The following is a 27852-nucleotide window of genomic DNA, read 5'->3' as shown; positions in this document are numbered from 1 at the left end:
GGATTTGTTTAACCGTAGGCAGCGGCTATTTTACTTGTGAACTAGGAAAACTTACAAGTTGAAATAACTAACCTCTCTCAAGGTAAATTTGAAACAGTAATATGTTTGTTAATTGGGGACCTACAGAATGTTCCTTTGTTTTTAAGACGAACGATTTCGAACATTCGCCAGTGTTTTTAAGTTTATTAAAATTATAAAATAAATATTAATAAAATATATTAATATATAAATATTAATAAAATTATTTTTTACCTTATTATTATTTGTGATTGAAACGTAAAACATATGTACCGTGCGCTCTATTTGAAATATCTCAACAAAAACAGAAGTTCTACTAAATATTTTCTTGAAGAGTAAGTATACCAGATGTCGATGAAATCGGCCTGTTTCGTGTGGACAGACAGAAATGATGATGATAAAAATGTTGAACACAAAATATGGAATTGTGAACAATGTATTCCCATGTACGGTGTGTTGATTTTAATAAATTAATTACATGGTCATTAATGTCATTGTATAAAAGTTGCTGCGTTTCAGGTAAATTATCCAGCTCCTTACCCACACTGAACAAAGTTAAGTAAGCTTGATAATGGGTGAATTGATTTTAGCAATACATTTACCTGAGATTTACAGTTTTGTAATACCCCACGTTTTGTCAGTTACTTTGAGTGAATGATAAAATGCATTATTATTGATCGTGCTCATTTTTTTCAGTTCAGTTAATAACACGTTATTAAATTCGATCACCGTGCGCAGTGATTTGTCAATAGCACACTACCTTAGTGGCAGATCATCTTGAATTTCAGCAGCACCCAGCCCCTGAGAGGGCGATCACATGTCGGTTGCTATGAGACCGTTGACAACAACTGCGCCGAGGAAGGCAACCCAGGCCAAGAAGGCGAACTCGTCTGGAAAAAAAGTACAACATATGACCTAATATTTTATTCCTATTTCTTTAATATTTTGGGAATGTGGTGTTGCAATTAATTACCTGCTTAAAAGTCTATTTTATAGTTTAGTAGAATTTTGCATGTGCAGTAAATACTAGTCATTCATGTTACGTCCGGTTTCATATAAAGACGAGACATGTGCTGTAATTAAAAAAAAGCTTTAGAGCAAGGTATTATAACACTGCTGCTTTTTACCATGGTCGTCAGTTACTTATCGTAATACTTTGATTTTTTTTCAGTATAAACCATGTCAGATCAGGAGACCCAGACATCTGAAGCGGCTCCTGATTTAACATTAACGACAACCGAAATCGCTACAGAACACAACTTGCAATCATTGAAGGATGCAGCACCAAATGAATATAAGGCTTCGGGTGACACCAATGAGCCCGAAGAAGTCCAAGTTTCTGATTTCGAACGGCAGGCTGCTTCAGATCAGGAACATGAAACACAAGGAGCAAATGAAATAGTAACAAAAGATAATTTAGCCTCTGATCATAGTGAAGAACCAGCTGGAAATAACTACACCTCTTCCCACGCTGGCGATGAAGGGGAAGTCCAAATTAGTGAAAAGGAACCGCCGTCAGCCTCAGTACCACCAGAAGGTGAAATGCTGCCAATAACCGAAGCTAAACTAGAAAATAAATCCTCATCCGAGCAAGATGCCGAATTGTCCGACCAAGAGCCAACGACTGAAAACCGCCCACTCGAGCCACTCAGCGAAGAGCCTGTTCTTACAAAGCGCGATCCCGAGAGCGCGCAGCCTCGATATTCTCCTACCACTACTGCTCGTGCACAAGCAGCGCCCACTTCACTGGTGCAGCTTGAGGAAAAGTCTGCCGGGAACGAAAACCTCGAAGGTCTGTCCGAAGTTTTTAAAGTCTCTGAGCATGGTAGCCGAGGTGTTTCAGAGGTGGAGGATTCGGAAGGCGGAGAGACAAACGCTGCATTGGCAGCTGCGCAGCAAGCCACGGTGACAGGTAAAACGAGTTTGTAGCTCGAACGCACAGCAAAGCAAGCACGCCGTGAGTTTACATCTTCTACATACAAAAATATGTAATTTGTAGCTCTGTTTAAACCTTCCCTCTAAAAGGAATGAATATTGAGTACAGCGTCAGTTTCACATATTTCTGTCCGTGCATTTGAAGTACAAGCAGGTTAAATGACCTTCTACTGTAAGTGCACTGAATGCATTAAAAGCGGGAGCATTCAGTGATAATAAGTGAAGTATACGACAGCCATCCTTGCGTTCAGGATTGCGTAACGCTGCAGTAGTTCGAATCGAGTCGATCCCTGTAGGAAGCGGTGGACGGGACGCTGGTTGATGGCAGGCCATGGCTGTTTAACACCATACTGGGTTTGCATAAGTTAAAAAAATAAGTGATTGGAATATGCCATTAGCATATATTAATTTTGGATATCAGGCGAACTTTCACACAATATTTATCAATTAATTGTTATTACTGCCATTCAAAGCGAGCGACATTACGGAGATTTCTCTACATAAAGTTTGACATATTACGTTAATGTCGACTGCACGCACATGTAATATTAAATATTAATAGTTTTAAGGCCAGTAAATTTATAATGTTTATTCTGTACTGATTAGTTTGATATTGTTTAATCATTTTATGAAGAAAACGAAGTAAATAATAGAAGAAGGTTCATTATTTTAATTTCTCCATCTATTCACCAATTTTCAAATTCTCATATCCGCATCATGGTTTTGACTTGCCAGTTAACCACATAGGCGTGTAAACTAATTTTCGTTTCTATATTAACAGTTTATCTGTGCGTCATTTAAACCTGTTTTTTGTAGATCAAAGCCTCACTCATTTACAGACAAGCAATCAGACATAAAATATGTGTCTTTAAAGCACAATGTCTTTTTTCTTAAGCACAGTTTTGTTTGACGTTTACAGTACATTTATTTACTAAGCAGATGCTTTTATCCAAAGTAACTTACAAAATGGGTCAGCATAATGTAGAAGACTGTGGAAGCTTCAAGATTCCATTCCTTGATCTTTTTCCCCATTTGATGAGGCAAAATGGCGTTAAAAGCACTGGAGAAATCAAAGAACATTATCTTGGCTGTGGCACTTGCTTTGTCCAAGTGGAAGTAGGCTCTGTGGAGCATGTAGAAGAGAGCATCCTCCACAACTATGTGTGTCTGATAGACAAACTGCGGAGGATCCAGATGTTTTGAATCCAGGGGTCATGGTACAAAGTTGTTCATCTCCAGTGAAGGGTTTAGAACAAAAATGCAAGTGAGTTACAATTCGTAGACAATAAAATCCTAACAGCTAATATCAGTTAGACAGAAATTTATCAAATTAGGGGGCTTTGCCCCCTGCTCATTTTGCTGGCCAACCCCTGGTCCGGCACTATGTGCTAGCCACTTTGCGGTTAAGCCACTCACTTATGGGAATGCGGATGTACAATTTAAACAGATTGTTATTTTCATGGGAATTGTTACATATGCATAATAGAACTATTTTACATTACAGCGAGTAATTAACCATATTAAAAAAGAGTAAAATGTAATAATTTGAAAGTAAATTATGTTTCATGTTGCGGTAGAGTTATTCGTTGCGTTATACAATTTCATTCTATTTGGATTTGAAATTAACACGCAAATACTTTTTATACTTACACTTTTACTGTAAAACTTAAGTAAAAACCATTTTTTAATGAAATTTTCATCAATATCGCATTGAATTTTGATTCTGTATTTGGACTTTCATCGTGACAACGCAACGTATAACTGCCCGTGAGTGAATTTCGTTTATTTCTCTCTAATAAATAAACTGCCTTTTTCAAATGTTTGTCTCTGTGATTTGTTAATTGTCTTTGCAAAAACTATTCTAACTGGAAACTGTTAATGTTTTAATACAAATGGCATATCAAGATCTCCTTTGTTGTGTAATGTTATCCGCGTAAGATGTACTACATTACCTTTCTTGGATACATCCTTCTTTCAACAGTAATTCGCTGGTGGAAGAACAGGTGGTATTAACAGTTGTAGATATTCTTCGGGATATTGTAAGTTGATGTTTTCATCTTCCGCATGATCACCACCAACTGTTTCAGCATAGTCTATTGATACGCATTTAACCAATTTGCCGTGTAACCGATCGACAATTTTCGCGTTATTTCATTCGACTTCATCGTTTATCGGTGCTAGGATTGCCCGTGTACTCATTTCTTCTGTTGATAACCCTCCGGGATGAAATTCTTCAATAAGATTTGGACATATTAAGTCTTCTTTTATTGGGAACTTAAAGTGAGGAAAACGTAAAAATTTATAAGAGCTAAGAGAGCAGAATCTGTGTCTGTCAAAAGCATTCACATGAATGAGAGGTGAGAGGGCCGTGTGCGTGGTTGAATGTGGTTGAGGGGTGGGCATGACTTGAGCAAATCTAATGGCCAAAGTCTTGTCTCGCGGGACTTGAAATTATCTCTTTGAAAAAGTCTTGTCTCAGGATTTCCTTTTATAATAGAGATATAAGGTTCAAACACTTTTTAAAACCATGTAGAGGTGGCATCTGCAAACCTGAGTGGTTGAGAATCAGCATAGGACCTCACAAATGTCTCCTTATATATAGGTGCTGATCAATTGTCTCTTCTGTTGGAAAACATCAAGGTTCTGAACATAATTCATGCTGCTATAGGGAGTCAATGTATTGATCTGTAAAGGGAAGCAGTGACATGTGTCCGCCTCGCCTGGTTGAACACCAGGTGTGCCAGTGCCTTTTGAATCATCTGCTGCAACCTGGTGACACATGCTGGTATTCCTATCAACATAGAGTTGAGGTAGTCCAGACATAACAAGTCCAAATCCTAGACCAGCTGTCATGCTGCATACTTTGTTAGATACAGTCTGATCTTGTGGATATTTTTCCGGCCACAAGTTTGATACACAGGTACTTCTCACCACAAGTCACATTTTTAACGTGCCTTTCAGCCTTGCACCCCCAGGAGCCAGTGGGAATGGCTCAGCATTGGAGTGAATGGCAAGACATTGTACAGTGTGATCGACAACAAAACATCACCACTCACGATGTGATGTTTAACATAATCTCCTTGCAATCAAAATATCATTGATTCTCGAACATTACACTTAACATTTCTGTAATCAAGCATTTCCTTTAGGTTTTATGGCATTGCTCCAAGCCACAAAAGATGCAGACAATATTTTCTTTAGAGATATTTATTGTAGTTTGGTGTCAAAATTGTAGTCTTACACTATTACACCACTGCTGCAACTTGTCTAGCTCTGTTTCTGTCATTTTTGAAATTGTATGACGTACATGTAACTTTTGGCCTTGACCTACATTAGGGACAAGATTCAGTGGTCAAATTTTTTAATAAAGTGGGATCATCAGTTTTATTTTAATATAATCATTTTTCCTATTTTAAATTTATTGCAAAGTTTGGAAATAACATCTAAGTATAGCTGAGGAATAGTGCCACATTTCCAAAACAGTGAATGGTATGAAAAACTACAGCGTGATCTGGCAACAGAGAAACCACCCCTGACATGGTGTAACTGTGCTGTGATGGTTAGCAGGCTTGTGTTTAAACTGAGATATTTAAATTTGATTCCTCATCACAACTTTATCTTTGTCTTTAATCAAGCACTTCTCAAACTGTTTTGTCATAGCCAAATTTGCTGTTTTGTGTCTGGAGTTATTTTTTAAAATTATTTTCGTTCTTTGCACCAGAAGAAAAAAACAAGTATAATAAATATGCAAAGACATTTTCCACCACTAATCAAGGCTTTTACTAAACACAACACGTTTAAGGGTAATAATGCTAGGTAATATGTAATTTGTATTTACTTGATATGTTTCCATTTTCTCACCTGGGCAACTCCACGTAAATAAGCTAGGTGTCCATAAAAGGTAAATCAGGAGTAGCTGCATATAAGGTGGACAGAGTGTGATACTCAGCAAGCTGTGCACTGAAATTGCACTAACAGTTAGCATGATCACCTGCTGTTACTGTAACAAGTCCACCTCTGGCCATCAGTGTAGACTGTCTATAACTGAAGAACAAATAAGGAGAAAAACTGAGGATGCTACACACAGAAAAAGCTGTGGGACCAGATGGAGTCAGTCCTCGAGTTCTTAAGGCCCATGCTGACCAACTTTGTTGTGTCCTCTGTGACTTGTTCAGTCTTTCCCTAAGGCTTCACAAAGTGCTGCTGCTATGGAAAAAATCCTGCATTGTTCCTGTTCCAAAGTAGGCAGGCACTTCGTCACCTATTGACTACAGAATAGTGGCACTTACGTCTCACATCATGAAGACCTTTGAGAGGTTGGTCCTTTGGTATATGAGTCCTCTTATGGGAGACCACCTAGATCCGATGCAGTGTGCCTATCAGACATAGATTGGAGTGGAAGATGCGATTATGTATCTGCTCCACAAGGCTTATTCTTACCTGGACAAAGCTGGCAGCCATCCCTGTTAAGGGCTAAACTCAGAGACATGGAGATGGACGATTCAGCATTCATGGGGGTATTGATAAAGGGGATGAAACAGAGTATAAACAGTAAGTCAGGAGGAAAAATGTTTCTGCATGCAAAGAGTTTTGTCTGCATCTTAACATCAGCAAAACCAAGGAACTAGTTATTGACTTTCACCACATCAAATGTTCAGTCAGTATTCAAGGAGTGCATGTAGAGGTACTTGTGGGGCCATATTAATGATGGATTGGACTGATATCGGAACACAGAAGAACTACAGTATACAGTAGAAGAAAGGGCAGAGCAGGCTCTTTTTCCTTAGGAGACTGTGCTCCTTTAATATGGTAAGTGGCATCCTTCACATTTTCTATAATTCTGTGATAGCCAGTGCGATTTTCTACACTGTGATGTGCTGGGCAGCATCCCTTTTAATTTAAGTCACTCAGTATAACAAGTTTATGTGGATATGTTTTAACTTTGAGATAAAGGAGCTGGTGCCTGAGCACCACCTGGCCTGCTCTCTTCACATATCTGTTCGTTAATTAGGTTTAATATTTTGTGTAACACACTCAGATAAACTATGTTACCTGTGCTTACACATTGTTTCCTAATATTCCATATGAGACCGTCACATCAACCTAAGTCTTATCGCACCTTTATGTATTTTTTGCTCCCATTTAGTTAAGATACTGCTGATGCCGGATGAGCAGGTCATGACAATGGCTTTTACAACTGGACTTTCTGTTCTAAGTCTAAAGGAGCATTTTGCCACTGAACTGAAGATACCTTCCAGTGTGATACAAATCATGTCCAGTGGTAAGACCTTAATTTCTATCAAAAGTTGACTCATCTTTTTCCAGCACCTACTAAATCTGAATTTAATCATCTGATTACAGTTTTCTTGCAGGTGTGAGTTTTTTTTAACTACAGTATTCTTTTGCAGGACATTAGAAGAAAGATTTTTATTTGAGATGCTTTGCCTCTTGTTTATGTATCATCTATCACATCTGTTTGCATTAACTAGTTACATACAATATGTATTAATGATGCAATTTTCTTTACAGTGGTTTTGCTAATTTACATTCATTATGAAAAACGATTGATATTAGAAAAGTGTTCTTACTACAAGGCAATGCCCCATTTCAGTTTTACTTAACAGCAATATAAACCATGACCTATCCCGCCTCCAGGGCCGGATTTTCCTATAGGCTAACTAGGCTTCAGCCTAGGGCCTCAAGATCAAGAGGGGCCTACATTTAAATTGTTAGCAAAATTAAAATTACACTATTCTAAAAACAGTGAACACTAAAACACTGAACCGAAAATGAGAAATTCTACGCATATGACTAATAAACAAACATAAAAATGTATTGGTTAAGATCAACGCGTTAATTTTCCACACAGGTTAGTACCAATCACAACATGTTTCATTTAACATATTGATATATATCACAGTAATGATGTATTTTATTATCTCTCATGTAATTTACAAACTTAAAAATGGAAGGTGAAAGGGCCTAATAAGTGGAATAGCCTAGGGCCTCTTTTCATATAAATCCGGCCCTGCCCGCCTCTCTGAATCTCACTTTTTTCTCCAGATAGAAAACTGTTACTTACTTCTTATTATTTGTATATTATCTAGCTACTTATTCTTCTTCATTGGGTAGCTACATTCTTCAGCTCTTGAATTACGTCTGTGATTTGGGTTCAAACCAAAACTCCTGTGGTTAATATAAAACATTACTCTGACCTCTGAAAGACAATTACACTCCTGATCCTAGAGTGTTCAAAGGTCAGCTGCCAAGGCCTTCCACTCCACTAAGGCTGGGCCCCAAACAATTTACACATTTCTCTCTATCTTCTACAGTAAATAGCTTTCTTGTGTCTGAAAAGCCATTCCAAAGTTCCAGATTATACCTTGGTACCTTGGCATGTAGTTAGAGACTCCAAATGCCTACCAGAAATCTTCAGGCATCTGTCACGTTGTTTCCTTGTTTTATTTTACAGTAGATTGTTGTGTTAATGAAATCTGAAAGGGATTTGTTTGTATTAAGCACAAAACCAGTGTAATTCAGATCTTTTTGTGATATTCTTGTGTTTTTTCTTTAGCACACAGAATCTTGCAAATAATTCAGTGTAAGCTGAGCTTTATCATTGTTTTTATCAGGTCATTTACTGTTAAGTTCAATATACCTGCCTACAGATGTCCTCAGGTATATTTTGGCCTAGTCATATCTACCTGCCATGGTAACTGGACTTGTATCATCTTACTGGTATAATGACTTCTAGTCTAGACGGAACTAACAATTAACTGCTGATTACCATTTATAACTCAATCATCCCTAGTACTTAATCAAGAAGGGTTTTGCAGATTTGAAATCTTACTGAGTATCAGCAAAGTCAAAGTAACATTTAGTACACCTTTCAGATTTAAAACATAAATTTATTTTTTAGAAGAGTAAACTGAAAACTTTTTAAGCTTATGAAGTCACCGGGTTGCTGTTAACATTTACAGTGAAAATCACTACTTGGCTGTATTTGTTCAAAACTTTGAAATGATGCCTTTTGAATTTATAATTCAAAAGCATATTTTGCTGCAGTTAATTATTTTAATAGGATATTCATTTGGATTGTACCCATATTCCTGAACTAAAAAAAATGGTTTCAAGAGAGAAATGGATAAACTAATTATTATAATATATTAATGGATGTTCTTTACAAATCGCACAGTAAGAGATGACAGTAAAATATATATAATCTTAGTTTTTTTGTTCTTTTTTGTATGGACAGGAAGTATAGTTCAAGATTCAGAAACTCTAATGGACCTTGGGGTAAGACCCCTTGGTACCATTGAGCTCCAAATGTCCTCTACTGATCCGGAAAACTTCCCAATTAAACCGCTTAAAAATCAGCAGGAAGACAGTATGCCTGATGTAATAACCGTCCGTGTTCAAATGTGTAAGTATAATAATTTGTGTATTTTTTCTGTTTCTCAATGTGAATCTTTGTATATTATAGAGAAGTTATCATAATGATTATTTAACTGCTTCATCTAGCTACTGATACTTATCAGGATGTAGTTGTTGAAATTGAAAGGTTCACACATCGCAAACCATTTTTGGGTGGATATCGCCATAAAATTACAGGAGTTGAATTTCATCATGCTGCAGTGCAGACAGTCCCAAAAAGAAGGCCTGACAATGGCATTGAAAAATTTTGCAGAGATACTCAGGTATAGTCATGTTTCATTTAACATGTTATTCTATATGTCTCTGTTTCTCATTTATTTTTTTAATGAAAATTGCTCTCAGTTTCTAATTATCTGGTCATGTTTTTTTAATGTTTTAGTTTTAAACAAGAATCTGGAATTATGTGGTGTTATGTTTTCTGATTTGCTTTATCATTTTGCACATTTTCACAAGTAATTAACATTGGTCTGATGTAAGGGTATTGTAAAATGAGATGTAAGAGTTATAATGGTAACATTATTTAAGTTTATATATTGTAGTGTTTTAATCTGTTATAGTGCCTGATATAAGAAATGCAAGGACACAATTGATGGGCTGAAATGTAAAAATATATTTTCTTTAATTCTTTAGACTGTTAAGGAGAAGACTCAGTATCAACAGACAAACAACACAACATCTACACAGATGACCAAGATTGGATGCTATGTGTCAAACATGACAGACAAATTTGTATCACCAGGAAAATATGTAACCTCTGAAGAATACAATACGAAAAGAACAAATGCAGTAGGTGTTTTTATGTAAAAAGTGTGCATAAATTAATTTCCTTGGCTCAAAACAAAACAAAATATTTTCATAATTATTTTGGCTCCTACTTTTGGTTTTCATGCGAAACTACCTTTGTCCGTATTCCATCTATTGTTGGATATGAATTACACTTACACAAATATGCTGGAATGTGTTCCTTAATTAGCTACTGTTTGTATAATGTTTATTTTAAAAAATATTTAGGCAATTGTCATACAAACATATACTCGGCGATGGTTGGCTACCAGATATGTAGAGGAGCTAAGACGACAGAAAACGTTGTGGCTGGAGTGGGAAGAGCAGGAAGCTGTGAGAAAAAAGCTTGAAAAAGAAAACCGTCTAAAAAGTGAATATGAGAGGAGGGTCAATGCAAAAACAAAAGAAGATTTTGCACTTCTCTACACTGCATTGGAGAGTAAGTGCCAACAGAAATCCCATATATCACTTATGAATAAATGGTTTTGCAGTGGGTTCTCTAGGTTTTAAAACATATTGTAGATTCAGAAAGTATTCAGGCCCCTTTGCTTTCTTCACATTTTGCTATGTTGCAGACTTATGCTTAAATATTTTTAAATTCATTTTCCCCAACACCAAGCAGAACTCAACAAAGTAGAATGACAAATCGAAAACAGGATTTTAGATGATTTATCAAATTTCTGAAAATAAAAAACTGAAATGTTACATTGACACAGGTATTCAGTGAAGAGGTATGGAAGCTTTCTGGATCCACTATGCATGGATATTATAAGACTGGGAATTTTTGTCTAATTGCAAATACTATCAGTCATTCATAAGTGTCAACTAAAAATGACGAGCTTTTTCTTATATTCCAAAATGTGTAATTTGTTTTCTTTGTTTTAAGGCTTTGTATATAAAGATGGCACAGCCATAGTATTAGTATTTCACGTGGATTGTAAATTGATTTTGGAATGAGATTCCATCTGTATGAAGGTTATGTCGAACCTTACCTTCTTGATTCCCCCCCCCCTTCCCTTGCACCCCCACCCCCTCATTTGCTATATATTGCCTTTGATTCCTGTATGTCCAATCATTTTCCTCTGATAATGACACCTGGTAGGTTGTAGAAAGCTTAGGAATAAAAAAAAAGCTATTTTAAGATACATGTTTCATTTTCTCCCTTTGTGGATTATTAGCTACAAATATACAAACCATATCACAGATCTTCTCTTACATTCTCACTGTATTTGTATGTATTTTCTTTTGGGTCTCAGGTTTCTTCCCAATTTCAAAAGGCATGCAGCCTGGCATATTATCAATTCTCAGTTCACAGGTTTTTTTGCCTTTCACCAACTGCTGCTGCTGCTGCTGAGATAATTTGTTTCTCTTGCAAACTAATTTGGGAAACCGCTTTTATTAAAAGTGGATGGCCTAATATCTTGTTCCAAAATAACCTCAATATATCCCAAGCAGTGATATAATTTGTGTAATATTTATTGTGATGTAGTTTGTGAATGATATTGCTCACCTGCATAAAACAGATTTTATGCTTTTATATAGTGTTCTCTGTAGTTAGTGGTTAGTGCTCATGCTTCACAGCTCCTGCAACTGGTTTGATGTCTTACTTGTTGTTACATTTAGCAGTGGCCCCTGAAAAAAGTAAAGAAAATTTATAGATTTAAACAGTTCACTGATACTGTTTCAAAATGGATTGATGAGATAGAAGAGTTCTTAACAAGATATGGAGAGAGTTCACTTGCACTTTTTTGTCTGGAAACATGTTGGTTTTTGTCTTTAAACATACAAGATAAAGCTTGTGTCCTGGATTTTTTTGATACTTCTGGATTTATGTGTTTTAATTAATTTTAAAAAATTACATTACAATGAGAACTTTCCATGTCAGTAAAGGCCATGTCACATTACATGACTTTTCCAGCGATTTTCAGTTGTAGACTTCATTTAAATTGTCTCAGTAAGTCAGGAGCAGTTGCGACACACTCCTGTGACTGTCAATCGCATAGTCTGACATCCTCAATGACTCAGTCAGACCGGTCTGCAACGTGCTTTGACAAAATCATACAGGTTTGATTTTTTTTCTTAAGTCATAGGGATGGACTCTGTTTGCATGAGAACTGGCAATCAATAAGGGTTTACCTAAAAGTATAATGCATATAATTCAGCTATGAGAAATAAGGAACGCAGGTGTTTTATACCTTTCAAAGAGAAGAGGGATTCATTTGTCTGATGTCTCATGTTTATTTACCACATTTGGTTGCTAAAAAAGAGCAGAGATTGCGACTGAATTTGTCATATCTGTAAACCTTCACAGAGAAACTGGCTTCAGAAGGCGGCAGGTTATTGGCTGTCAGAAAATGGGACCTGCTTGTGCTACTTTGGAAATGTGAAACTATGCTGGACATTTATCACTGAGTCATCTAATTTGATGTGCCCAGTGATTTCTAGTCATGCAATCTAACATGGTCTGGCAGCAAGATCAGTAAATGCAACTGTTAAGTCTGACATACCCTATTACTAGAAGTCATGTATTGTGATGTTGGCTTAAGACATTCCGTACAGTATGTCTCAAATGTGATTAGATGTATCCTCCTCTGTACCTTTATTTATTTATATTTTTTTAACAATAGCTTAACCATTCATGCATCTGTTCACATATTTTTGTTTGTTAAGGATGGACCATAGTCAATGAACTGGTAGCAATTGGTTTAAGGCATACATGTGCTCTGAGAATTCAATCATTTGTTCTTTAAGTTGGAAGTCTAATTTTTTGGTGCAGAGAGAAACAGAATGTAAATTGCCAATTGCAAGTTGGGGTCTGGTTTGGTTGTCTGTATGAAGGATAAGAATTATCTTTATAACAGTGGTTTTACAAATCTTGAACTGCAAATAGAAGGGCAAGTGTCATCATTCCTTCAGGTGAACATAATGAACTTGGACAAAGCATATTACTGACCCACTTACTTTAACAGCATTTTTGTAATACACATTGCATAACATAAATGGATAATTTTAAAGGCATAATTTATAAGAGTACGTTGTCATCTTGCTAGATGCATAATTCTCTTTACTAAATACATCTTTTAAATGTTTTTCATCACACAGAATTTGAATGAAAAAAAAAAACAAAAAAAGAGGTTTAACTTAAATCTTAGTGACAGAACAAATGTATAGTTCAATATGTGCCTACACTTTCATTGCATGGCCACCTAATCAGGATTTTGTTTTGCTTCCTGGCTTTGTTAGCATTACATGTATCTGCTTATATAAAGCAGAATGAAGGATTCCTTGGATATATTTCTTCTAGACCTATTTTGTTACTTTGAATAAGAGGGGATTTTGAAAAATGTATTTTTTTGTGTGAAATGAGGTTTATAAGTCTAAAAAATGCTATTTTCTTAGAATGGAGAAAAGAAGAAACAGACCGTATCAATGCAACTCTTACTGGTGCAGAAAGGAAGGCTGCATTGTGTGCTCTGCTGGACCAAGAGGCACAGCTTATTGCATCAATTGGACGACACAAGTTGAATGCAGATGAGGAAAATAATAAGAAGTCAGTGCAAGCATTTTTGGACAAGGTTAGAAAAAGTATTTACCTATCATAGCCCACTACACGTTATTAGATAGATCTAAAAAATTATGTGAACCATGGAGTAAGTGTCTTCATGGTTCTCATATTTGTTTCAAATATGCATCAATATTTGTCTGAGCCACTTTTTGGGCAAACACTGATTTTGCTTTAACTTGTTTCCAGGGAACCTTAAACAAATGTAAAGTAAAATGTGTTGAGGGTGACATTTAATCTTTGCCAGTTTTAAGGTTGTATAAGCAAAGATGAAAATCAAAAGTCATTAACCTACATTCAGCAGTATTAAAAATATAACATTTAATAAGCTAGCTGGATCTAAGAATATTGTATTCACATAGATAATTTAAGTGGAGACTCAAGACAAGAGAAAGGCTTGTTATTCATTCTACATGTCATTATGAAACATTCTGCCATTCATAATGACATTCATTTTTAAATTAACCTTTTCAGGTTGTTTTTTAAAGCTACCTATAACTTTCTTTTAATGCAATTGTATTTTAATTTTCTTGTATGAGCTACAAGTACCGTTTTTTATGTTTTATTTAGCAAAGTATCAAAATGGAAATTGAAATTAACCTCCCACCCAAGGTTTTTTAATGAGAGGACTTTTTAGACTCCTTAATGTAGTTAGTAAAAACAAGTGGGTGCCATTTACATTTGTATCCTGCAATTAAAAGACATGCCAATTAGCAAGAGCAGTGACTTTAAACTGTACCAATATGAGTTAAGTGAGTGTGCCCAGAGCAGGGATGGCTTTCTGCCCGTGGTTGGTTTCTGCTGTGCCTTCCAAGTTACTATACCCCACTCCCTTACCCAACTTAACTGGATAAAGCAGCCTAACAAAATAAATGTGTCAATAATGTCACTACAACCTGCCTTGTTAAAACTGTGAGACACAAAATTACTTTGTATGCAGTTTGCATTAACAAATTGGATGTGTAAGAACTATGGAAACTGTGACAGATAGGGGGCACTGTCGTCCCCTTGAACCCTCAGACCAGACGCCAGACACCAGATAAAAGTCCAATATGAATTTATTTTACTAATACATGTGCACAAAGCACCCCCACTCCACAATACTCAATAATAAATAATAATCAATCACAATTCAATAATCCTTCACACCTCCCAGCAGCTCAGTCACTCTTCCTCCCAACTCGGCTCAATCTGCTGGGGTTTCCCAGAGTCCTTTTAAAGTTTTTGACCCGGGAGTGCTTCTGATCCTTCAGTCCATGTGATTACCCAGCACTTCTGGGTCAGGTGAAAGCTCTTCTTCTTAATCCCGGAAGTACGTAATTTCCTCTGTCGCTGTGACTAAGACATACTTCCGGGTTATAGGGGAAATACAAGTCCTTGAGCCTCCCTGTAGCGTCCTCTGGCGGCCCCCACAGTATCCAGCAGGGTTGTGAATAGAGACTCCATTGTCCATGATTCACTGCTGGCATTTGGGGCACCTCCATGCTGCAGGGAGGGCTCCATCTGGCAGGTGAATGGCCGGCCATATCCCACAACACTCATACAGATCTTAATGCTCCCTTAATGGGCCAGTTGAGATATAGTTGCTAAAAAAAGTAAGCCTGCAACATGCTCAACAAAACCTGAAGGGCAAACTGCTGTTTTTTTAAATGTAATTTTATAGTCAGGATAATATCTCATATGTACATGATACATTTTTATGTTCAATGAATTTGTCTTAACAAATGTATGCCTAGTATTGTCCCCATGTAAAAAATTCATCGATAACTTTGGTCTACAAAGACAATGAGTATATACATAACATTCAACACATTAGCTGAATGATATTTTTGTATTTTTCTAAGCAATATGTTGAGAAAAGCCAAGCAAAATGACACCTTTTATTGGCTAACTAAAAAGATTACAATATGCAAGCTTTCGAGGCAACTCAGGCCCCTTCTTCAGGCAAGATATAAACAATTGTAATTACATCTTCCCTGAAGAAGGGGCCTGAGTTGCCTCGAAAGCTTGCATATTGTAATCTTTTTAGTTAGCCAATAAAAGGTGTCATTTTGCTTGGCTTTTCTCTACATTCATAATGGCTAACACGGTACAACACCCTAGTACTAAGCAATATGTTGTAACTGTAAATGCCTTCTTCACTTTCTATTTCAAGTTCCACATTTTTAGGTTTGACTTTATATGTTCAGAATTTGATTTTATATTTTCAGACAATTATTATATACTAGACATTAAGCCCGTTACAATAACGGGTGCTAGAACAGTAGTGCATAAACATTAGTAGGAACAGTCTGAATTAAATGGCAAGGGACCTTGACCTCATTCTGTTTTTTGCCTTAATTTTTTTTTTTTGTCAAAAATATTTTTGCAAGAAGCCTAAAGTAAAATAATAATAAAAATTAAATAGAAACGTATATGACAATACAGTAAGTATAATTACTATTACATTTATCCTCTCCTCTGTGGCTGTTGATTGATGTGCTGTGTCTGTTTGAAGATCTCCTATCCTGCCTCTCTTTATTTTAGCTTGCTGTGGCGTCTCTCCAGCAAGTACTGTGCAGTTCCCCAGCAAGTATTTTAATCTGTGCTGGCGTGGAGCTGATTATTCATTCATTCATTCATTACATTTATATAGCGCTTTTCTCAGTACTCAAAGCGCTATCCACACAGGGAGGAACCGGGAAGCGAACCCACAATCTTCCACAGTCTCCTTACTGCAAAGCAGCAGCACTACCACTGCGCCACCTGTGAGGACATGTATATGTGGTGTCTCCCCAGCAATGGATTTTTTGTGCACGAAAATAAATCTACTTTTAAAAGTCCATCCATCCATCCATTTTCCAACCCGCTGAATCCGAACACAGGGTGACAGGGGTCTGCTGGAGCCAATCCCAGCCAACACAGGGCAGGAACCAATCCCGGGCAGGGTGCCAACCCACCGCAGGACACACACAAACACACCAATACACCAAGCACACACTAGGGCCAATTTAGAATCGCCAATCCACCTAACCTGTATGTCTTTGGAATGTGGGAGGAAACCGGAGTGTCCGGAGGAAACCCACGCAGACACGGGGAGAACATGCAAACTCCACGCAGGGAGGACCTGGGAAGCGAACCCGGGTCCCCAGGTCTCCCAACTGCGAGGCAGCAGCGCTACCCACTGAGCCACCATGCCGCCCACTTTTAAAATTCATCCTATTGTAATATCATGAAAATTCGTATATTTAGTAAAACCCCTTCAACGACTGACACTTTACACTTTACCGGGCCAAGCTTTTTAATCGCAAATCTAACATCCTCAGAGTGAACACTTGCACAACAACGCACACTAATCCCACCTCTTTGGGGAAGCTGGTCTCCGCATATCAGTACCCGATTGGATTTTTCGTGCCTTATGTTTTAGGTGTTCCCTCATTTCCCAAAATCCGATTGGATCAGCCACGCGATATTTTATAGGTCCCGCCCTCTCTGTCTTGTGTGACGCGTCATGCAGCCTTTGAAGCATCTGCTAGAGGCCGGTGATTCTGACACTCATTCCGCCCTTCCCTGTACTTCCGCCTTGTCTGTAATATGCGTTTAATTTTTTGTCACAACAGTGGGCAATCAGCAGAGTCTCCCCAGGAACTGATGTAATGTGTGGCGTGTAGCTGATAATCGTGGCTGTAGCGTCTCTCCACCAAGTACTGTGCAGTTCCCCAGCAAGTATTTTAATCTGTGCTGGCGTGCAGCTGATTATTGTATGTGTGACGTCTCCCCAGCAACGGATTTTATGTGTGCGGCCGCGAGTATCCAATCAGCACTCTCCCCAGCAATGATGTCCTTTATTAAAGACTACCCCGCGCATGCGCACTTCACTAGAAGACACGAACACATGGACGCACACAGGGATTTTATTAAAGAGGATGATTTAGACACTGACATTATATATTCAGAACTGACTTTGTTTTCATAACTAACTTTATATGTTTAAAGTCTGAATTTATATATATAGGTAGTGTCTTTATATAAATAGGATTTAATTAATATATTCATATTTGTAGTTCATATATTCAAAAACTCAAAATATGTGTCTGTTTGGTAGCCCATAATATGCATACTGTATAATTTTTTTTATTTTATCTGTATTTGTTGAGTAGCTTAGTTATACATTCTGTGTACATTATGCTATTGTTGTTTGACATACATACAATACAAAGTTTTTAAAAGTACTTACTAACATTATAAATCAAATTGTCCTTTCTTTTACAGTGTGCAGAATCAAAGAAATGGAAGTCATTTGATGGTAAAATGGTTGAAATGGACACACAGTACACAATCAGAGCAAGAGAGCTAAGAGATATTTACACAAGTGTAAATATGAAATATCTAACCCAGGATGAAAGATTGGATGTACTGCTAACTTTGAAACATACAGTAAAGGTATTTGTTTACATTTTTCAATAACATAATGTTTCTTAATATGTTTGCAACATATTAGTGTTGGTAGTGCCAGTGCCTGACATTTAACCAAGTTAAAAGCATCTGGGGCAGCACGGTGGCGCAGTGGTAGCGCTGCTGCCTCACAGTAAGGAGACCTGGGTTCGCTTCCTGTGTGGAGTTTACATGTTCTCCCCGTGTCTGCGTGGGTTTCCTCCGGGTGCTCCAGTTTCCTCCCACAGTCCAAAGACATGCAGGTTAGGTGCATTGGCGATCCTAAATTGTCCCTAGTGTGTGCTTGGTGTGTGCGTGTGTGTATGCCCTGTGGTGGGTTGGCGCCCTGCCCGGGTTTGTTCCTGCCTTGCGCCCTGTGTTGGCTGGGATTGACTCCAGCAGACCCCTGTGACCCTGTGTTAGGATGTAGTAGGTTGGAAAATGACTGACTAAAAGCGTCTGTAGTGTCAGTTTGACTGGTGAATCCTAAAATTACATCATATACACTGCTTAAATATATGTGAAATAATTTATCTAACAGTCTTTGTTAATAAATTGTATAAGTTGTATTCATAATTTTCCAGTGCAGTTTTGAGATGTGAAACTGACCCATTTAATTTAAGCAGTAGTTTGCACAAGGCATAATCTCATCCTGTAGTTCATTGCAGCCTATCATGATAAAGTTACTGTATATAATAAATAAAAGAAACCCTGATGATGAATACAATTAAACTAATGCTGACAGAGTAAATTCATTCTGATTAAATTGGTTTCTTTCTACTTTCTTTAAGGAGCATGACTGTAAACTGACTCAAGAAATTGTGGAGTTGATTGACAGAGAGGCAGACTTGTTAATGCGAGGAATAAAGGAGTCCAGCCTTGAGGGGCTTAGGAAAAGAATTTCAACTTTGTTTCTTCAATATATCAAGACACCAACATTCAATCCAGAAGTCACTCGATTACTCAAGGTACATATATGCAAAACCTGGCAACTCATCTTCCTTTTAATCATTTCCTTAATATGCTTGCCAAAACAAACAGAGGTATGTATATTTTGCAAAGCAGAGACATTAAAGATGATTTTTCACCATAAGAAAAATATATATTTTGCCATTTACATTTTCAGTCTGTTATAAATTTCTTTTTTTTTTTTAAAGTATTATAGACAATAGATCTCTGCTATTTTATGATGATATGAAATGTATAGTACAAAAACACTTAATGTTTCAGATCTGAAGGGAAATTTTTTTTTAAATACAGTCTGAAAAAAAAAAAAAAAAAAAAAAGCTTTGTTTTTGGATCTTAGTTTAGCCTTCTCAGATGATGCTTTTTGGTAGTCTTTGTCTCTCGTTGATCCTTTTAATCTATTACATTACTGTTGCATCTCTGTCTCAGACTCCTAACAAAAACAGAAAAATTAAATTTTGGTCAGAGATGAATTAAAAAAAAAACATCCAGAGTGATATGTGAATTTGTGGAGTGAAAGTATATATTGAGTTTATCATGACAGGCATTATGTGCAGTAAAGATGAATAAAGGACAATTACTCTTTGAAAGAAAAAAAGATTATTTATGTATCTATTTATTTATTTAATATGTTTCCTTTTTATCTTCTTGAAGGTTCCTCAGGATCCTACAAAATTGCGTAAAAATATTTACTTTTGCCTTGGATGTAGAAACTATTTGCCCTCCACTGAATTCTCAATGACAACAAAGTCACATACAATTGGTCGTTGCCGACATTGCAATAAGCTGGACAATGAAGCCCGGCGGAGGGAAGACTTTTCAAAATACAAAAATATGCTGAAATATCTTAGAAAAGCAGAGACTGAATATTCCAGAAAAGGAAAGATAGCCTTCTTGGTTCAGGTAATTCTATTTGCTATTTACTGAAACATTTATCAATAATTGAATTAGTAACATAAATATTCCAGTACTTAAAATAACACCCAGCAAACAATGTAGAGGAAGCTTGTGAGTATGTATCATCTATCCACTTTGTACAAATAACTAAATTGTTTTGAAAATCATTTTCATGTAATACAAACATTACTGGCAGTGCCATTTACTCAATGTACTTTTCTGTAAATGGTGTAAGTGATATTAAGTAATATGAAGCTAACACTATTTGGATTTCAGTAATTGACAGAAAATGCTTATTTTATGACAGAATGGTGAAAAGAGACCCTTGGCCATTTACTCAGAAATTGACTGTGGGGGTTGAGACGTATGTCTTAAAACCTTTTTCATATTTTTTGATTAAATGTTGAGAGGGGAGTAAGTTCATCACCATGCAGTTGTACAAAACAGAAAAAAACTGCCAGCTACAGATGATTTATGAGTATTCTCCATGAGGAAATGTGCCTCACATTAGAGCTGCACTGCTTGATATTTACAGTATGGTCTCTAATTTAAATACATGTCAGTAATAAATTGTAAAGGGAAAAGGAAACACAGCTCATTGTTTACAGTCTTCCTGCTAGCTGAGTATTAAATTCTGTAATCCTTTTTAAACACCTAAGAAATGACCTGATTATTTCACCCTTGTTATATAATTCATCAGTTCTTGACGCTGCAATACTGTTTTAAGTTAAAGAACATTTTACATTTTTAGAAGCAGGAGATAAATAATCATTGCTAATAACGCTCTAAAATGTCCATTTGTTTCCTTAATTCACTTAAGCTAAGTATACAGTTGTAATGCGGTTACTAAAGCTGGACAGCAGGTAGTACTAACTGAAATTTCTGCTGTAAATAAACATACTTTTTTGAGAAGACTAATTACCCCCAGATGTCTTTATTAGAACTAGCATAATCAGAAATGAGCAATATTCTTCATAATATTTTGAATTGTCATGACGTTTTCACTACACAATATATGAATATAGTGTAAATGATTAACATTAACAAAAACTATAATTAAAATGACTGAAAGAGCATTTTGTTAAACAAACTGAAAACTAAACTAAAAGCCAAGTAAAAAGCAAAAATTAAACCGTACTTAAATTCAAATACTTGACAAACTGAAACATTTTTAAAATGTGTGGAAATGAAATTTTTTTGTTTATTTTTTTTTAAATAAGCCAATTGTTGGTAGCCTATGTTGACTTGTGTTTCTTTCTGAGGTGCTCAGGTGCATGCATTTTAAGTTTACACACATATCTTCTAGGAGTACACATAGATGAAAGTCAGAAAATATCCCTGTTGAAAGTTTACATAAGTGGGAGAATACAATGACCCTCCTCCTAATAATTAGTTACTAAAACGTCTTTTGAAAATTGGTATTAAAGTGGGTCAGTTAATTTGTCTTAATCTCACCTATTGTAAATGTTATTTATTCATAGTTTGGAAGTTATTCTCTGTTTGTGAAACAGTAAAGCAAAGCTTGATGACCAAATATTTCAATAAATAACCTAGATTTGAAGAAGAAAGTCCTGACTTCTGATCTAAGATTAAGCCATCAAATCAGAAAAGAGCCCAAGAGATGGCAGTTTAGGTAGGATCATTAGGTCTACCAAAAATTTGACAGAATTTGTAACAGAACAGTCTGATAAATCATATTGTTCTTATTTGCAATGCTATGTGAAGTGTAACTGGTCTGAAGACAGCAAAGCAGAAAAAAACACCTGTAAAATGTGAAAATATAAATACATAATGGTTCAAAATGTGTTGGTTAACATGAACTGTGGGGTGCTCAGTCCCCCCCATCAGATTTTGCTTATGGTTTTCCTAAATATTTTCTTGATCCTTGCTGTCTGTCATAGCTAAAAGCTTATGATTGTGGTACAGTATAGTGTTTTTTTTTTCTTTTTTTCAAAATTTTTTTATCTTTGTCTTCTCAGACAGCTGATTTTTATGTGTCTGGTTTTACTTTGTGTCTTGCATCTAATACTGTCAAGTTAGACTCTGGTGGACTAGGCAGATTAATTTATGAATGGATGGATGGACACATTATTTGTAAAAGAATGAAAAGCATTTCTGGCCAGAAGTTATCTTTGCAAGTCCAAAATGTATTTCTGATTTTAGACTTTGACACAAATGCTGAATTGTGATTTGTAGAAATGTAAAATCAAATTTGAATCCCTTTTAATAATTTAGTTGTTTGTAATACACTATTAAAAATGGCATGCAATTTTTAATTGATTAGTGCTGCTTCTGCTCCTGAGCGACATTTAGTATTTCCATTCAGCATTTTGAATAAATTAATAATTATAGTTTGTGGCTGAATAATGTAAATAAACATGACAATTTAACATAAGTGCTATACCCAGGGTTTCTTCTTGTGTTACACCCTTTGCTAGTTAGGATAGGCTCCAGCATCCCCCGTGACCCTGTTTAGGGCTGAGCAGGTTAGAAAAGGACTGATTGACTGACATCTAAATAGAAAATCATATTGCATAATAGTAAGTACAAGACACAGGGTAATGTAACCTAATTCCAACTTGTCCTTAGAGTAAATATTGGTGTTGACTGCCTCTCCTTTTCAACAAAATAGCTATACACTACCAGCCTATGTAGCCCAATGAGCATGACTGCAGTTAGCTACTTAGGCAGAATATGTTTTTGAACCTGGATGCACAGCAAAGAATTCACCACAAATGTGAAGGTCCTCTGAGAGAATACTTTGAGCATCACACTAATAGTAGCAAGACCATGTGTGTAATTGATGTACACCATGGTCTGGTTTGAGGAACTCATTTAAAGAAAAATAAACTAACATATTCTCTTAAACTGTTTTCATTGAGAAGTCTGCAAAGAGGTTGGGCACCATGGCATGCCGAAAAAACATAAACCTATAAGACTAGACCATGTCAGTTAACAAAGTTTAAATTTGTCTACACAAAAAGCAGCTGTCTAGTCACATAAAGTACACTAGCATAGCTATTTACTAAATATATAGCAGATTGTGTGAATTAACTGCCTTTATAAGGTACTGTGAAGTACTTGATCTGAAGTTTAAAATGCCTAGTGCTGCCAAAGTAAACAGCCTGCTACATGAGCAGATGAATACTGGGTAATATGTGATTGACACACTTTTTACAAAATATTCAGAAAATATTCTCATATAGATGACTGGAGTCAAAAGAGGTGATTCTTATGGGCAGATGTTTCTGTTAATGCTTTTACTGTGTAGATCAATGTCAATCTTCATTGAGTATCAATTTTGTAAAAAAAAGAAAAGGCTGATAATTCTCTCAAAATAAACAGTGATCAAGGAAAGTCACAAAAATAAAAATTCAACTATGTATTGTGAAAAGTTCATAAAACCAAACTAAAAATGAAATGACTGCTGAAATATATGTAAAATCTAATTTCATATTCTATACTGAAAATATTCTTTTTACACTTTACGGCCGAAAAGCAGCAGATTCATTATGTAATTTGTATTCTAGGAAGAAGACTTGCAATACCTTATTGAGACTATCTGGGGTGCCCAGTCTGCACTGAGTGCTGCAGACGACCTTGCTGACCTGGTGATGGTACGCTGGGACAGATATTTTGAATGGTCTCCATGGAATTGTGTTCTTTTAACCAAGGAGGAGGCAGCTGCACACTTAACGATTGATAATGTTGATGAGGTAAGAGAAATACAAAATTGTTCTTTTGATCCTGCTTCATGTAGGAGAAATATTATAATGTGAGGAGTTTCAATTATGTCAAGTACAGTCTTTGAATATTAATTGAAGTTGAGTCCTTTGCAATGTAAACACTTCAAATGATCAAATCCAGTCATATTTTATGCATCACTAAAGAAATGCCTTTGAAATATACAGCACCTGCTGGCTAACAGAGTGCAAGCAATTTCTTTTCTTATTTATTGTTGTTTGTTTGATTTATGAATGTCAATTAGATGTTGAGGTTGTGCTTGTTCCATGCATAAAAGAAAACAATAACAGGCTTTCCTTAAAATTAATTACTCTAAACCTAGCATCACAAAATCTTATATTTTAAACAACTGAAATGGGGTGTACTGGTGAATCCTGATGCCTCTTCAGTCCATGGAAATGGGTTCAACTTCAAACTCAGCCGCTGCACAGAGTTTGCATGTCAGTCTTGTGGTTATGCTGGTGCACTAATGTTCAGTAACATGTCAAAGTTGTACATGTCACGTTAATCACTTATTCTAAATTGGCCACAAGTGTGAGCATGTGAGCCCAACAATGGATTAGCATTTTATCCAGCATAGGGCCATGCCTTGCATTTCCTGTTTTTAGGCTCTGGCTCTAATTAACTTCTAAAATAGATGAATTAGTATATTTACGCATCTTTATAAGTTATAAAAAAATTGACATTACATTTCAGCCTATTTTCAGCTGCCTTTATCAGACCCACTTAATTTTCTTCAAGGCTTCTAGAAGAAGAGTCTATCCCACCAGCACACAAGACAGGAACCAACCCTGGATCGAGTTCTAGTTACAGGGTACACTCTCACCCAACCAGGTTCGCTTGTACAAGATCAGTTAAGATTAACCAGATAACCTAATATGCTTGAGAATGCAGAGCGAAAACCGGAGTATCCAGAGAAGAACCCATGTAGAAATGAAAAAAAAAAAACCTTATAAACTTCACATAGACAGTGACCAGGCTAGAATGTAAACCTGTGACTGTGCAGCTGTAAGGCAGTCATCTGTATCATAATGCTGCTTTCCCATCTCTCTCTTATAAAAAAATCCTGGGAGAGAAAGACAGGAGACGAGACGTGATCTTCACTTTAAGATCACGGAAGACACTTAAAAGACCCGTGAGACGAAAGAGAATAGCCACGGAGCATCTCGCAGGACCTTAAACATGAGACTTTGTGCCAAGAGACTGACCCAGGACCGTCTCGCGATGACATAGAACATAAGATTCTTGCAAGACACACCCTACTTACAACCAATATCATGTAAAGGATTTGAGCACACACAGATCCAGGGTCTCAGCACATATAAAGCGTATAAGGACAATACGCTATAAATGAAATGTCAATGACTAAGCGAAGAAGAAACAGCGTGGAGAAAAGAGACTCAAAAGCGTTGAAGAGAAAAAAGAGCAAAAATGAAAAAGAATAATCTAAGTGCAAATTCAGAAAAGAAGGAAAGTAAACACACGTCTCACTGACCTCATTTAAAAGATTCAGCATATTGGGACTCCAAAGATTTCAAATATTGTTTTTACAGAAGTTCTGAAATAAAAGTGAAACTAATGAAATAGCAACAATTCAAAGAAAAAAAATCTTAAAAGTGTGTATCTGGAAAACCAAACACGGGGGCTGGCGAGCAAAGCAAGCAGGGGGCGAAGCCCCCTAGTTAATGAAATAATAAAGTTAAGCCATGTTAGTATGCCAGGTGTTATACTGCGCAAAATACACAGTTTTCATCTTTTTCTGTCTTGAGTTTAGACCATTGATTGTCAATGACAAGATAAAGAGCAGCTGGTTAATGAATTGGTAAAATGTAGTCTTTTCATATACTGCTCATGCAAAACCTGTTTACTTTAGAAAGCTTGTATATGACACCAGTGAAATCATAATATCTCTCTAATTATTAACACATTTTAGTTATTTTCTTTTTTCTTTTGTTTTCTCTTTTTTTTGCAGGCTTATGGTGTAGTGTTCATACGTAAGATCAAGCAGAGGCACATTTTGGCAAAGAAATACTTTTCCAGGATTACATCAATGACACAGAATTTAACAGATTTAGATTCCAAGGATTCCTCTTCTGCAAAAGATGCAAATGTAGCAACCATTTTGAATGCTGTACCAGGAGCCAGTGCTGTTTCATAATAACAAATGTAAAGTGTTACATTTGCTTTGTATTTTGTTTTAAAAAAGTATATTTGAGTCTTTTTACTTGCAGAATCATCTATTACAGGTATCTGATTCTCTATCTCTAATTGTGCCTTTTTATTAAAGTATACAACTTCTCAGAATTTTCAAGTGTTATTACAATATCTATGCATTTTTTTATTTTTCTTTATTATTGAACTGTGAATGTGGATAACCAATGGAAGATGAAATGGTTTCAATGTTTAAATTCAAAAAGGAAGGTTGAGTGTTGCACATGTGTTTGTATTTATACTAGAGTTAAAGTGTGGAAAATAACCGTTTAGGATAAAGAAGAGAAAATATTCAAATGGTTACACTGGACAACAGGTATGAATTCCAAAGCCAACAAAACCACCCCCTGTATGCACATAAAGAAAGGATGCTATGAAGGCCAATAGAGCCACTGTGTGGGTTAGCAGATAGATGGAAACACTGTTGAGATGTACAGTATCTTAATCATGATGTGTGGACTTTGGAGAAAAGAAAACAAAACCCACCTTTAGTCATATCATTGTACTAACTTTGCAATTGGACTCTGCGCCAGTACTGTACCCAAGAGCAGCATCTACTGTATTGTACCTTTCTGCAAAATATTTCAAAAATGCTGCATTTATCCATTCACAGTTCACTCCAGAGTACCCCCTAGTGTTAATGTAGCAAACTGCACACAAGGCAGGGATTGGCTAAGACAGAGTAAAACATTTGCCTCTAGAAGTTTCCATATAAAGACTCTCCTGTTTTACCTATGGCTTGTTTTCTTCACTTTGCCCCAGCTGCACACTCTCATTTCTCTTTCTGCTTCTCCTACTTTATCAACATTCTCTTAAAGAACTAACAGAATTTCTTAATTGAACAGGAACTTGAATGACTACTAAGAAAAGAAAATGTTCAAACACCTTGACAATTTGAGAAACTTGACAAGCTGGAAAACCTTGTTTTCCCCATATCAAAAAAAAAACAAAATGATTGTTTGTTTATTGTGGCACAGTTGCCAAGCTTATTGGCTAACTCTCAAACTAACTATTCAAAATTCAATGAACTGTTTTTTCCAAAAACATTTATCTGTAAAGGGCAAGCCTGTAAACAAATTTCAGTATTAAAAAAATGGATTGACCTCCTAGAATTATGTTAGTTCCATAAAATGTGATCCCAAAACAAAACTACAATGAATTTCTTTCAAAATGTATTAGAGTGTAATTAATCAAACTGTAAGCAGGGAGCCCCAGGCAGAAAGAAGGAAAAGCAAAACTTCTGCAGCCAACCTGAAATCTGAGTGTCCATTAAATAAAGTAAGCACACATTAGGAAATCCAGAATGAGATCCCAGATTTCAAAACACTTTTGTCCAACTTAAATTAAGTTAATTTTTAAAGTATTGTTTTGAATGGGGGTATGAATGGAGTTATACAGTATAATTTGTCACATTGTTTTGTGTGCTTATTGTATTTTTGTACACTATAGTGTTACTTGCTGTTGATGTATACAGTATACCATTGTGATAATGTAATAGAGCACATTGTAGTGTTTAATGTATTTTACCTTTGCTATGCTGTATCTTTGTCTGTAACACCAAGGCAAATTCCTAGCAACTATGTTGCCTGGCAGCAAAGCTTAATACAAAACAAGGGCAGACACTAGTGTAAAATGTGGATGAGTGATCATCATAAAACATACGCATCACAAAGGAGCTGGGCCTGTACCCACCCATCACTTATCTAATATCTGCTTAATTTTTACAATTTAATTTTTTTTCATATTCCTTTAATTTGAATTATTTGTAATAGTAGGATGATGTACTGTGTTAGTCATTATAGATGTAATCAAAAGTGAAGCAAAATGACACCTTTTATTGCCTAAGTGAACAGATTACAATATGCAAGGTTTCAAGGCAACTGAGGCCC

The 27852-nt window shown here is 36.2% G+C and overlaps 1 protein-coding gene across 1 annotated transcript; it reads left to right on the top strand.

Annotated features, from left to right (window-relative positions):
* Positions 1-1541: 1541 nt before the first annotated feature.
* On the top strand, positions 1542-26058 carry iqub (IQ motif and ubiquitin domain containing). Its single transcript, XM_028812574.2, has 12 exons — positions 1542-1930; positions 7100-7234; positions 9209-9376; positions 9475-9650; positions 10018-10173; positions 10399-10609; positions 13570-13745; positions 17984-18154; positions 18937-19113; positions 19766-20014; positions 23539-23724; positions 25725-26058. Exons 1-12 carry the CDS (start codon positions 1561-1563, stop codon positions 25908-25910), a joined length of 2361 nt encoding a protein of 786 aa, XP_028668407.2. The 5' UTR covers positions 1542-1560; the 3' UTR covers positions 25911-26058.
* Positions 26059-27852: the final 1794 nt, after the last annotated feature.

The sequence above is a fragment of the Erpetoichthys calabaricus genome, chromosome 1 (assembly GCF_900747795.2).
Source record: "Erpetoichthys calabaricus chromosome 1, fErpCal1.3, whole genome shotgun sequence".
Lineage (NCBI taxonomy): Eukaryota > Metazoa > Chordata > Cladistia > Polypteriformes > Polypteridae > Erpetoichthys > Erpetoichthys calabaricus.
The sequence above is the reverse complement of the archived record's forward strand: the minus strand, read 5'-3'. Positions and strand labels throughout refer to the sequence as shown.

Excerpts from the sequence above, each read along its gene's own strand:
- iqub (XM_028812574.2), top strand. The coding sequence starts at position 1,561 with ATGCTGCCAATAACCGAAGCTAAACTAGAAAATAAATCCTCATCCGAG. Across the intron at positions 9,651-10,017 it reads AATTTTGCAGAGATACTCAG|ACTGTTAAGGAGAAGACTCA; the intron begins GTATAGTCATGT and ends TTAATTCTTTAG. Across the intron at positions 23,725-25,724 it reads CGATTGATAATGTTGATGAG|GCTTATGGTGTAGTGTTCAT; the intron begins GTAAGAGAAATA and ends TTTTTTTTGCAG.